General features: G+C 40.7%; 1 protein-coding gene across 1 annotated transcript in view; it reads right to left on the bottom strand.

The window, feature by feature from the left end:
• Positions 1 to 12,033, bottom strand: part of cacna2d3a (calcium channel, voltage-dependent, alpha 2/delta subunit 3a) — a 487,702-nt gene that overhangs the window by 138,024 nt on the left and 337,645 nt on the right. The window contains exons 14-16 of the mRNA XM_052094087.1: positions 8,867 to 8,938; positions 6,549 to 6,629; positions 1,629 to 1,703 (exon numbers count right to left, since the gene is read on the bottom strand). Of these exons, the coding sequence (XP_051950047.1) occupies positions 1,629 to 1,703; positions 6,549 to 6,629; positions 8,867 to 8,938 (228 nt within the window). The remainder of the gene's footprint in view (positions 1 to 1,628; positions 1,704 to 6,548; positions 6,630 to 8,866; positions 8,939 to 12,033) is intronic.

Raw genomic sequence — 12,033 nt, 5'->3', positions numbered from 1 at the left:
GCGAACGCCTGCATACTAAACATTACATTTTTTTTATGGATATTATACGTGTAGGTAACAAAACGGTAACAAAACATGAAAATCTCTGGTTACAAAACCATATTGGTTTTACACATCATTGCATATTATCAAGTTAAGCCTTACAGTTACCATTCTTGGTAGAATGAGATGAATCATACGAAATTAAAGATGACATTTATCAATTATAGGTGATTGCACATCGCTACACGCATTTTAAAGAGTTCCATCAGTCTATAATCATTCATTTGTCAGGTACAATGTTACCACAGTTCAAAGTGATATTCAGAATTATCTAGCAAGGCTAGATTAAGTTGAAATGTCTTGGGAGTTGTGCAAATCTGATGGTCCTTGTAACCTTATAAAGAACTGCCTGTTGTAACTATGTGGGGGTTCTTGTGAAGGCCTGTGATTTACGATGTTGACACAGTCCAAACTGAAAGGCTGTTTTTTTTTTTTTTCATAGATTCAAATCATGTTGGTGGAATTCTTCTGCATATATAATCTTACAATTCCATACGGTTAGTGTAGAATGGAGTACATTGTGCACAGTGAAGTGCCTCTTGCTTTGTAAAAGTATATTGGTTTACATATGTAAAAATACACGCATATCTTAAGCCAAAATGTAACATCTTGTAATGATTCCTGTTTTTTGTATTTAGTAGATCATGTGTTTTTGTGTGACAAAGTATTTCTATTGGGAGAAACCGTTTGCCAGTGTTTATGAAGTGTTTGGATGGTTATAGAGTGTTTATTATGAAAGCTTAACTGTTGTGCTGTTATAAATGTTGGTATAGATAATTGAGTGAAGAGTTTTGAAAATGCATTCTCCGTATTGAAATGTGTGAAAATTATTATAAAAAAACTGGAAGCTTTGTTCTCACAGAAACAATTGGAATAGTCAAACATGCTAATTAGAAGGGGGTGTCCACATATTTTTGGCATTATACAGTCCTAGAAAGTTTGGTGAGCTCCTTGGTCGTCATGTTGCTTGCTTAATAGTGTTGCAGACTCAAGGGATTTTCAGAACAGATGTATTTATACTGATATCATGTGATGGATCATGTGACACTTTGATTCCACACAGGTGGACCTTAATCAACTAATCATGTGACTTCTGAAGTTAATTGGTTGGACCAGATCTTATTTAGGGGTTTCATAGCAAAGTGGGTGAATACATATACACTCACAGTTTTTCAGTTAAAATATTATATATTTTTTTTCCACTTAAACAATTTAGACTATTTTGTCCATTACAAAAAAATCAAAATAAAATCCATTTGAATTCCAGGTTGTAATGCAACAAAACACGAAAAACACCAAGGGGGTTGAATACTTTCGCAAGGCACTGTAGTGTATCATAACATTAAAACTATATAACCACTGCAAGCATGACAAGTGGTTGCTTTCTATTTAAGAGAAAGTATTTGTAAAAATAATTGTACTTACAATTTACACATACATTTGTTCAGCTCGTGTTTAATGAATAAGGCCCACTGCTGACATCTTACTCTACTGCAACACACTGCTGTGTTCTCACATCACAGTGAATTAGATCAAATGCATTCAGTGTGTGCACACGCAGTACATCATCACACATATTACAGTACCGGAGGCCGCAGGTCTGGATGGGTGAGTATGTATCCGTTGTTGGTGATGGCAAATGCATAACCATGAATTCCCAGCTGTGAACACACACATCAGATATCATAATCAGAGTCACTGTCGCATTTTCAGAGTCAAGGCTATTATTTTCGATCAACAATCAATATTCTGCTCTGTTCTGTTGATGGCATTGTAGTTATTGGCTCCCTTCCTGGACAAGTACCAAAGTGCACACTCAGGGTGGGTTGCACACGACATTTAACAGCAGAAGTGACAAGTTACCATTATCTTCTGATGCGCCTTGCCTCTGTTTCTTTTATGCAGGTTTCATAGAGCACGTAAACCTCTATCAATATCCGTCCAATGACCAACCATCTTGCATCTCCTTCGAGTGGGACGTGGAAGAGGGGGTGTGTCTTAAAACTTGATAGATTGTTTGTTACTCCCACGTATAAACAGTCTAATGGTCTTTTTAAACTCGATTGGCAAATGGAAAAAGAAAAGCCATTGCCAAATGCTTTGTTATAACACAATTTAAAAGGAGCATTTAAAAATTACTTAATAATGTGCAGTATTATTGTTACATTTAATTGCATTTTAAACATGAATTAAATTACATGATTTATTAATGCACAATTTTATTGTTAAAAATAATAACAAAATTTAAACAAATTAAATAAACAGTTTTAAATGTCTATTTATTTTTTTGCATTTATAAATTGGTTTATTAACGTTTTTATTTTAAAATTAATAGATTGATAATTTATTTCTTCATTCTTTTTTTAATTGGCACTCTAAGGCTTCCATAATATTGACCCCATTACTTAATACACATTCTTGGGGTTTAAATATATAACTTGGCATAGATTTCATCCAAAAAGTGTGTGTACTCACAAAAGGCAGATTTTGTGTATGGACAAAAATTTTCAGATTTGTTAAACTGTACAGTATGTATGGCAGAACCTGCGTAAAATTATTTTATAAATCCCAGTTGCTTTATTTCCTAACACCGTCTACTACCTGAATTTTAGAATTTTCATATTACCATCCAGACACGTGATACTACAACACGTAACGGTTCTAGAAACTAGAAAAATGGGAGATACAAAATCTAGCCTAAATGTGTGCTGCTAAAAATTATTTATTTAAAATGATTGTCTTTGAAAATCATTTAAACATTAAACATAAACAAATCATTAACATTTATATTAAGACTTCTTTTCAAAATATCTTGAATATGTGTAGTATATTCACCCCATTGGGAAATTGATTGCTCTAAACATAAACCTATCCTTGCTTCTCAAGTCATTTTTTAAAATAATTTTAAGGATGATTTATACATCCTTAAAATTTAAACATTTATACAGGAAGCGAAAACAAAGACAGTAATTTGGAAAACTATTCTGACATAATCGGATCAGAGATTTTGAAAAATGCAATGTGCAAGCTTTTGTTGTATTATATCAAAACATTGCTGATTATCAGAGGACTACGAACAGGGTTATTTCAATTTAGGTCGGGATTAACTGAAAAGCCAATTTATAATCATTCTGTTTAGTTTATTACTTGTCTGTATGGAGTTGCCAATTCGAACACGCCAGTAAACGAGTGCGTACACAGTCAAGAGTGTGGAGACAAAGTTCACATTTTCAACGTGCCCATCTCCCAGATCGGCCTATTCGACGACACAATTGAGGACTTTGCCCAGCAGTTTTTGGCGGTGAAGAAGCAGACAGAGGCTAAACAGCAAATCTTGCCCTGGCACGGCTCAAGATCCCGTATACCGTCTGCTCGCCGAAGGCATCCCCCAGTGGCGGCAAAAGCCCAGTTCTTGGGCCCCAGCGTAGAGCCCACCTGCATCAAGCAGATGCCCCCACCTCACGGCCTGGCACGAGGACCCGGAAGGGGCACGCCCGCCGTGCCACATCTATGGCCAGCCAGTTGTGACAAGCCTTGAGGATGGCCCAAGAGGCCCTCCACCTCAGTCGCTAACCCGCCCTATGCCGGGTATGCAGAGCAAGGTAAGTGCTTTGAGGTCCCCCTCAGTGCAGCCGCCTTGGGTCGAATCAACGCTCCTCGACGTGCCTTTGCCTGATCCCCCTGCCACGAGACCCCACCACCAGGTATGTCAGATGCGATTGTCCCCTTAGTGCCCCTCGCCCAGAGCTTGGACGCATGGCCAACACTTTACAACACGTTGCGGTGGCTGGACAGGACCATCCGACTCGGCAACGTGATTCAGTTCGCCAGGCGCCTGCCCCAGTTCAGTGCCATCCACTTCACTTCAGTGCTGGGTGAGGACAATGCCACCCTGCGTGCGGAGATTGCGACCCTTCTTTCCAAGGGTGAGATAGAGCCTGTCTATCCAGCTGAGATGAGGAAAGGGTTCTACAGGCCTAACTTCATCGTGCCAAAGAAAAGTGGTGGGTTGCGGCCAATCTTGGACCTGCATTAAGATTGGTTTGCAGCGGTAGACCTGAGGACGCGTACTTCCATGGCATATGGCATCCACGGTGGTGGTTACGGTACTCGGGTTGATGCAAATGAGACCGCATCAGCACTGGCTTCAGACTTGAGTCACGAGATTAGCATGGCACTGCGGCACACATTGCATGGCTGTTACGTACCTCTTCCAACACTTATTCAGCACTTGGACAGACTTTTCATTTCTATGGGCAGGAGTTCCCCTACAGCAAGTGTCCAGATGCGTTGTGGTCTCCACAGATGCCTCCAAGTCGGGCTGGGACCCGGTGTGCAATGGGCACGTTGCTGCTGGTTCCTGGACTGGACCATGGCTGTGTTGGCCATCAACTGCCAACAGTTGCTGGCTGTACTGCTCGCCGTGCAGGGGCTATTGCCATTGATCCGGTGAAAGCACATGTTGGTCTGGTCTGACAACACGGTGACAGTAGCGTATATAAATCGCCAAGGCAGCGTACATTCTCTCTCTCTCTCAACTCGCCCGCCATCTCCTCCTCTGGAGTCAGCAGCGGCTGAGGTCACTGCGGGCCACTCACATTCCGGGAAGTCTCAACACCACAGTGGACTTGCTGTCATGGCAGGCGACGCTCAGCAGTGAGTGGAGCTGGTCCAGGTGGTCCAGCTGATTTGGAGTTGTTATGGCCAAGCACAGGTAGATCTGTTCACTTCCCATGAGTCCTCCCACTGCCCGCTTTGGAATGCAATGACGGGAGCCGCTCTCTGCACAGATGCGCTGGCACACAGCTGGCCCCGGGGGCTGCGCAAATATGCGTTTCCCCCCAGTGAGCCAACTTGCAGACCCTGTGCAAGGTCAGGGAGGATGAGGAATAAGTCACCCTTGTGGCACTGTATTGTGGACATGTCCGTAAACTATCTCTCTCTTGTCACACCACCGTCTGCCATCAGCCTTTATCCCTCTCGGAGGCTTTATTAGCCTGATAAGAGACCGGGTGTGTATACTCACACTTCTTGCGACAGCCCCCCGCTGGCAAATTCCCCTGAGAAAGGACATTTATGCCTCGGGATAAAGGCAGATGGCAGACGGTGGTGCGACCTGAGAAAGGACATTCTTTCTCATCGATGGGGCACAATCTGGCACCCACGCCCAGACCTCTGGAACCTCAAAGTCTGGTCCCTGGACGGGACGTGGAAGACTTAAGTGGTCTACTGCCCACAGTGGAAACACGATCACTCAGGCCAGGGCTCCTTCAACAAGGCAGCTGTATTCCCTGAAGTGGAATGTGTTTGCTAAGTGGTGTTCTTCCCGTAGTGAAGACCCCCAGAGATGTGCAGTTGGGTCAGTGCTTTCCTTCCTGCAGGAGAAGCTGGAGAGGCGGCTGTCCCCTTCCACCCTGAAGGTGTACGTAGCTGCTATAGCAGTGCACAACGACGCAGTTGAAGGTAAGACCTTGGTAAGCATGACCTGATCATCAGGTTCCTGAGAGGCACCAGGAGGCTGAACCCTCCTAGGCCGCACCTCTTTCCCTCATGGAATCTCTCTGTGGTTCTTTAGGGCCTTCGGAGAGCCTCGTTCGAGTGCCTAGAGTCAGTCGAGTTAAAGCCCATCTTATTAGGACCACCCTCCTCACCGCGCTCACTTCCATCAAGAGATTTTACAATCTCCGGGTTGAGCCGGTTTCATCCCATGTTCTTTCAAGTATGAACAGGTAGAGTTTAGTAATACGGAACAGCTGGCCGGGTGTATCGCTTGCGTATAGCGCCTTTCCCCTCCCCTTAGGCGAGAATGTGTGCTTTTACCCCCAGTCGAGTTCATGAAGTCATGGACCCTGGATGTCCTTCCTCCCTAGCCCTGTGGCTCGTGAATGCGGAAGAGGAGTTTGCAGCCAGACCCACTACTGGTACTAATATGCCCTGTACTGGGATAGGTGCTCCACAGGTGGCGTTTACTCTGGTAACCCCCTGTGATGTATTTTCCGCGGTATGGTCTCCCTGTCTGCACACCCGCGTCTCCCCTGGTCGCTGTGTTTGTAGAGCTCCTCCCCTTCGAGTCAGGACCTACCACCGCGCTTCTTCCATGTGCGGCTGGTGAGCCCATGTGTCGAATTGCCACATGTTGACCTTCACTTTTTGGGCAGGATGTGGTTTCCACAGAGTATTTTCCCCCTGAAAGAATAGGAAAGGAAAAGAACACCATACCCAATGCATATAGTAGCGTTAGATTGCCTCAGTTGAATCTAATACTCTGTGGAGAGAAAACAGAGAGAGAGAAATGGCCGAGGCTGGTGTGGCCTTCTACCATGCTAGTTACGTCAGACGGCAGACGGTGGTGCGACCTGAGAAAGGACCTTCTTTCTCATCTGAATGTAATTTCCATAAAGGGATAGAATAATTTGTAGAAAAAGTCAAAGGTGTAATAACACTGCACCAAAAATTCACTAACATTTCTTCATTCATTCATACTGTATGTGAGCAGGTTTTGGTACCTTGTATTTGGGGATGGCCTTCAATATTTCAGACACTGGCACATCTGTGCCCACCACACCAAGAAGAATCCCCTTATTTCTCTTAATAAAAAAACAAAAACAAAAAAAAAAGGGTTAGGGACAAAACCAAAGCTTAATACACAAATAACTGTGTATTTAATATTCTATTGTTTAAGCTAGAACACCACTGCTGTCCAAGAAAATTATAAAAAATGCATTTATTATATTTTTTACTGTTATTTGCCCATTTTGTGTTGATCTTGTGATGAATGATTACATAAAACACATAAGCGTGATTTCAAACTGATTAATGTTAAAGGTGCTATGTCATATTTTTACTGTACTAAATCATAAAATGTCCATAATATGTCATTAGAGAATTAGGAAACATGCTAAGCTGAAATACTGGCTTCTCTGGTAACAATGCTACAGCCAGTATTTTCTACTTTGAAGTTTCCATTCCGGGCCGGAATTTTTATTTATGTTTTGGCCTCTGTGATCCCACCCACTGCTAACTCACCAATAGTATTTTGACAAAGCCGGGTTGCCAGATTCGAACAAGTTTGCAGGCTATCAACACTGCTTGCTGCAGCCATGGAAGCCAGCAAACGAACTGGATCAGAGATAACAGATTCCTCATGACCTAAAAAGCCTCGCCATCCATCTAAAAACTGCCATGACCAGAGGCGTAGTAAAACAAGGAGATGGAGACCGCTTAAAGCCCAGAAATCCTTTAAAATGGATGCCGAGTTGGCTAATTTTCTTCTTAACAGGTAAGCACTGAGTGTCACCTAAAATTAGATATCTATTTTATCTCAGCTACTAGTAGGGATGGACATTTTTTAGTAAATTCAACATTTGAGTATACGCATTCATAAAGTTTTTCATGTGCAGCCTGGTTTCAAGGCAGTGAGACACGACTAATGAAGTAATCCCGACTAATGCAGCAGAGCGGATGAGCCACGGCGGTTTACTACCTTAGCAACATCCAGCGTGACAGAAAATATGACAGAAACCACAAGCTTGACTCAAAATGTACTCAAATTATGACTGCGATTACTCTATACCTTTAATGAATACTGCCGTCCAAATCGAGTAGCGTTACTCCTGCCCATCACAACTTGCTACAGTTTTAATCTATCTAATGTGAAACTTTTTTTATTGTATTTTGTGACTGAATCAATGAATGTGGCAACCCACATGAGCTTTGAGTCTGGGGCGGGGGAGACAACTCTCCAATATTTTGAAATTGGACTGCAGAACCCATTTCAAATGCTTGTTGTCAATCTCACATATAGCACCTTTAAAGGGGTCATGACATGGGTTTTTTTATTGTATTATTATGTTCCCTTAGGTGCAATTATAGTATTAATATACTTTTAAAACTTTTAAAATCTAGTGATTTATGACCTTTTCCCACCCTGTTTCTCATCCTCTGATTCAAACAGTCTGTTTTGGGGGCGTTTTCCATTTAAGACTTCAGTGTTAACGCCCACTGTTATGATTGGCTAACGTCAGTGCCTATGTATCAATTATTGACGCCCACAGCCAGAACAATATGCAAGTAAACTAAGTAAAAACACTGTGATTATTCATAATGAATGAAATTGCGCTTTAAAAAGTAGTTTAAAGTTTAAAATAGATTACTTACAGTTTGCGTCGTCGTTGTTCCCAGAACAGTCGGCACGGACTTATCTTTGAGCAACAGTTTTCTGGCAAAGCCAGCATCATATTGAGATTTGTTCTCAAAACAGTCATCCTTAAAATGTACAGAACAAATGCTTAAGTTAACACTGCCGTGACTGGGACGTCCGCAAAAAATAAACTGCATCCATTTTTCCCTGACGCCTGGATCTTTCGGCAGCTTATTCAGAGGTTTTGTTTGACCACAGCCAGGAACAGCACATCTGTGTGGCATCGTAATTTTCCTGTGCACAAGTAGTCTCTGTCAGAGCTCGCTGTCCATCGACTGAACACTTGTGAGGCGACGGCGATACGAAATGAGCGTAGTTGTCTTTGCGCTTAAAGCGTAGTTATCTTGTGCTGGAGGCGGTCATATGCAAACGCTGGTACGTCACTTCTAACCGTCACGTCACTTCTAACCATGAATCCAGAACGAGCTGTATTTTGAGCTTGATTAAATAAATGATTCGTTTAGAATGGGGAGGACGTCTTAAAATATTAAACTTGCAGGACGTTTTAATGATACAAAGACCTCTTATATACCAAAAGATCAAGGCAAATTTGGTTTCTCATGTCATGACCCCTTTAACTAGCTGATATTGAGAAAAGTGAAGTTCATGTTTAGTGTAACTCACTGTCTCATTCTTAGTGCTGAACACCGGCATCGCTACAGTGGTCATGAGCACGGGACCCTCACTGTCATCCAGCTACACACACAAACACATTAGAGACATACATACAAATGCACATAGTAAGAGACATGTCATTTCTTCATTATACACACAGTGCATGACAGACGTGGTCTAAAGAATGTTAAGTTTATCATCTGTTAACCCGCATGTTCTTTTAAGATTCACTTTATTATCTTTATGTTTGGAATTCCAGAGACATGTACATGTAAATATAGTAATTTTCAAATAAACCTTTTGTGTTCCCTTCAAATTCATTTAATATGCTTCTCTGGTCTCAACAACACCGGGTTTTATTGAAAATTTGTTTTATCAAAGCTTAACCTTCTGTTGCATCATCGGAAAGTAGACACGCAATTTTCAGGAATAAGATTTTTTTGCCCCATTATAGTTGTTTTGTATCTGTTTGGGATCAGTTTGATTGACAACAGCAAAAAATTTATTAAAAAAATAAATAAATAAATGAAAAGAAAATAAATAAATCCAAAAACAATAAATCAAATCCTAATAGACAGTTTGGATTTAGTGAAACCCTAAGGTATATTCTTAGCAAGCCAAAATGTATTATATACTTAGGACTGTTGATTTAACGTGTTAATTTAGTTCTATAAATTATAAAAAAATAATGCATAAAACAATAATGCAATCAATCATGCCTCCTGACCTAAACTTATATTCCATAATAAGAATACATATTTTACTACCATCTGCAAAATTTAAGCTTGAACTACATGTATTGGTGCTTCAGCAGGAGGCAGTCAGCGTGCCTCAAACCTCAAACAAGAAGCGCAACCACCGCATAAGAGCCACTCACACAGGAATCATTCTTGACAGCTGGACGAAGCACAACAGAATGCAGGGAGAAACACTTATCACACTTTTAACTTGACTCAGTGTCTTAAAAATGCAGTGTTTATGACTCTGGAAACTAGTGAGATGCTCAAAGCATTTCACTGTTATGCAGACGATATCGAAATAATTCCTCAGAAATAGTATCACGACTTTTGCTGTTTCTAGTAAGTTATTGGATAAACGTGTGTGTGTGTGTGTGTGTGTGTGTGTGATGTAGCGTGTGCAATCACCTGTTGCCACTCCCAAGCAGAGATGAGGTCAGCTTTCTCTGTGGAAAAATAGAATCCAAGCAGGGGTACTCCATTTCGCGGTTGCTGTTGCGCAAGTGTTATTCACTATAGAAACCGCAATGTCCTCTGCCATTTTAAACAGTATGTATCCAATGTGGAAACTCCGGTAATCAACCAGTCTGTTGTGTCTCTCAGCTGTGATAAACCTTAATGATGAAGTTGTTAATTGAAACCGATTAAAGCTATTTCCTAGCTTAAGTAAAGTAGTAATACAAGCGATCATGGAGCACTGTTCTATGTAAACAATGACTCACTACACGGATTCACTTCACGTCAACAACTGGTTCATATTACATGCAAAAATTATTTTGCCACCACCTGCTGGCTAACATGTAAAGTAAAAAAATATGTAAAAAGAGACACATAGCCTACAATAACTCTTTAACACATATGCACTGCTCTTACACTTTAGTTTAGGATGACGAACACAAGTGGAGTGATACACACAGTGAAGTGTCCTAGTGCTGATGGTGTTAGACCGTCCAATCAGATTTGAGAACTTGAACTAACTGTTGTATATTAAAAAAATCATTCCACCTGAATAAAACTAGAGGTAAGAAGTAGTCTCCTGTGAGATTTAGATGGGATTATTGTTAAATTTGGGATGTTTTAGTATTATGAGTTTTATCATTAATATTGGCATTATATTCATGCTGTTTACCCAGAGGTGAAATAACATCTTATGGAGTTTTGTGATCCTTGCCACAGCTGCCTTTGGATTGCTCACTGGGGCAGATTTCAGTATAACTTCCTGTAAAGCCGTTTTAAAATGATGTGTGTTGTGAAAAGCACTATACAAATAAACATCACAAATTGAAATGGGGGGCATTTATAATTCATATTAATAAATTAAATCGTCAAGTTCCTCTTTGCATGAAGATGCTTATCTAGACTTGAAATATACCAGATCTCCATAATACAGTTTGGTACGCATTTGTAACGCGGTTCATCTGAACATATCTCTGCAGCACAAAATAGTAGAGACTTCTGGGTTCACTTATTTCACTCAGGATAGCAAGCAGCCTCATTAAGTATCACTCTGGTAACTGCCTAGCAACCACATGGGGTTACCTTTGCAACCAAGTAACAAAGCACATATCTCTGCACCAGAACATTGAAGAAACGTCCTGTTTGGCTCGTTTCAATCAGTGTTATGCTAGCATCACCTAGCAAAGTGCTAAAAACATGCTAGCATCATGCTAAAACAAGCTAGCAACACCTAGTAAAGTGTTAAAACATGCTCGCAACATTCTAGCAATGCATAGTGAAGTCCTAAAACATGCTAAAAATATTTAAGCATCATATTAACACATGTTAGCAATGCCCAGCGAAGTGCTAAAACATGCTAAAAACCTGCTAGCCTCATGTTAACACATGCTAGCATCGTCTAGCGAAGTGCTAAAACATTCTAAAAACGTGCTAGCAATCATTCTAACACAAGTTAGCATATCCTAGCGAAGTGCTAAAACATGCTAAAAACGTGCTGCATCATGCTAACACATGCTAGCAACATTCTAGGATCATAGTATTAGCAACATGCTAGAACATGCTATGTGACAGGTTTTCCCACGGCAAGCACCACTCACATTTCCTTCAGGAAATGTACCTACAGTATCTAGTTATGTTGGCTTGATATTCTATTTAAACGTATTATTATTAGGTTGGCTTAAGAAAACCAACTTACTGAAATCCTATTTAAACTTATTAGTGGTGCTTGCAAAACATCACTATTTTAATCTCACATACTACTTCTTCTTCTTCTCCGGTAGGAGGAAATCTATTGTTATTGACGGTTTTATTATTAGATTCCTCCAGTAGGAGGAAATCTATTGTTATTGACAGTTTTATTATTAGATTCCTCCAGTAAGAGGAAATCTATGTTATTGACAGGTTTATTATTATTATTATTATTATTATAATTATTATTAGATTCCTCAGGTAGGAGGAAATCTATTGTTATTGACGGTTTTA

This window comes from Xyrauchen texanus, chromosome 27 (assembly GCF_025860055.1).
Source record: "Xyrauchen texanus isolate HMW12.3.18 chromosome 27, RBS_HiC_50CHRs, whole genome shotgun sequence".
NCBI lineage: Eukaryota > Metazoa > Chordata > Actinopteri > Cypriniformes > Catostomidae > Xyrauchen > Xyrauchen texanus.
Note: the sequence above shows the minus strand (reverse complement) of the source record. Positions and strands in the feature narration are given on the sequence as shown.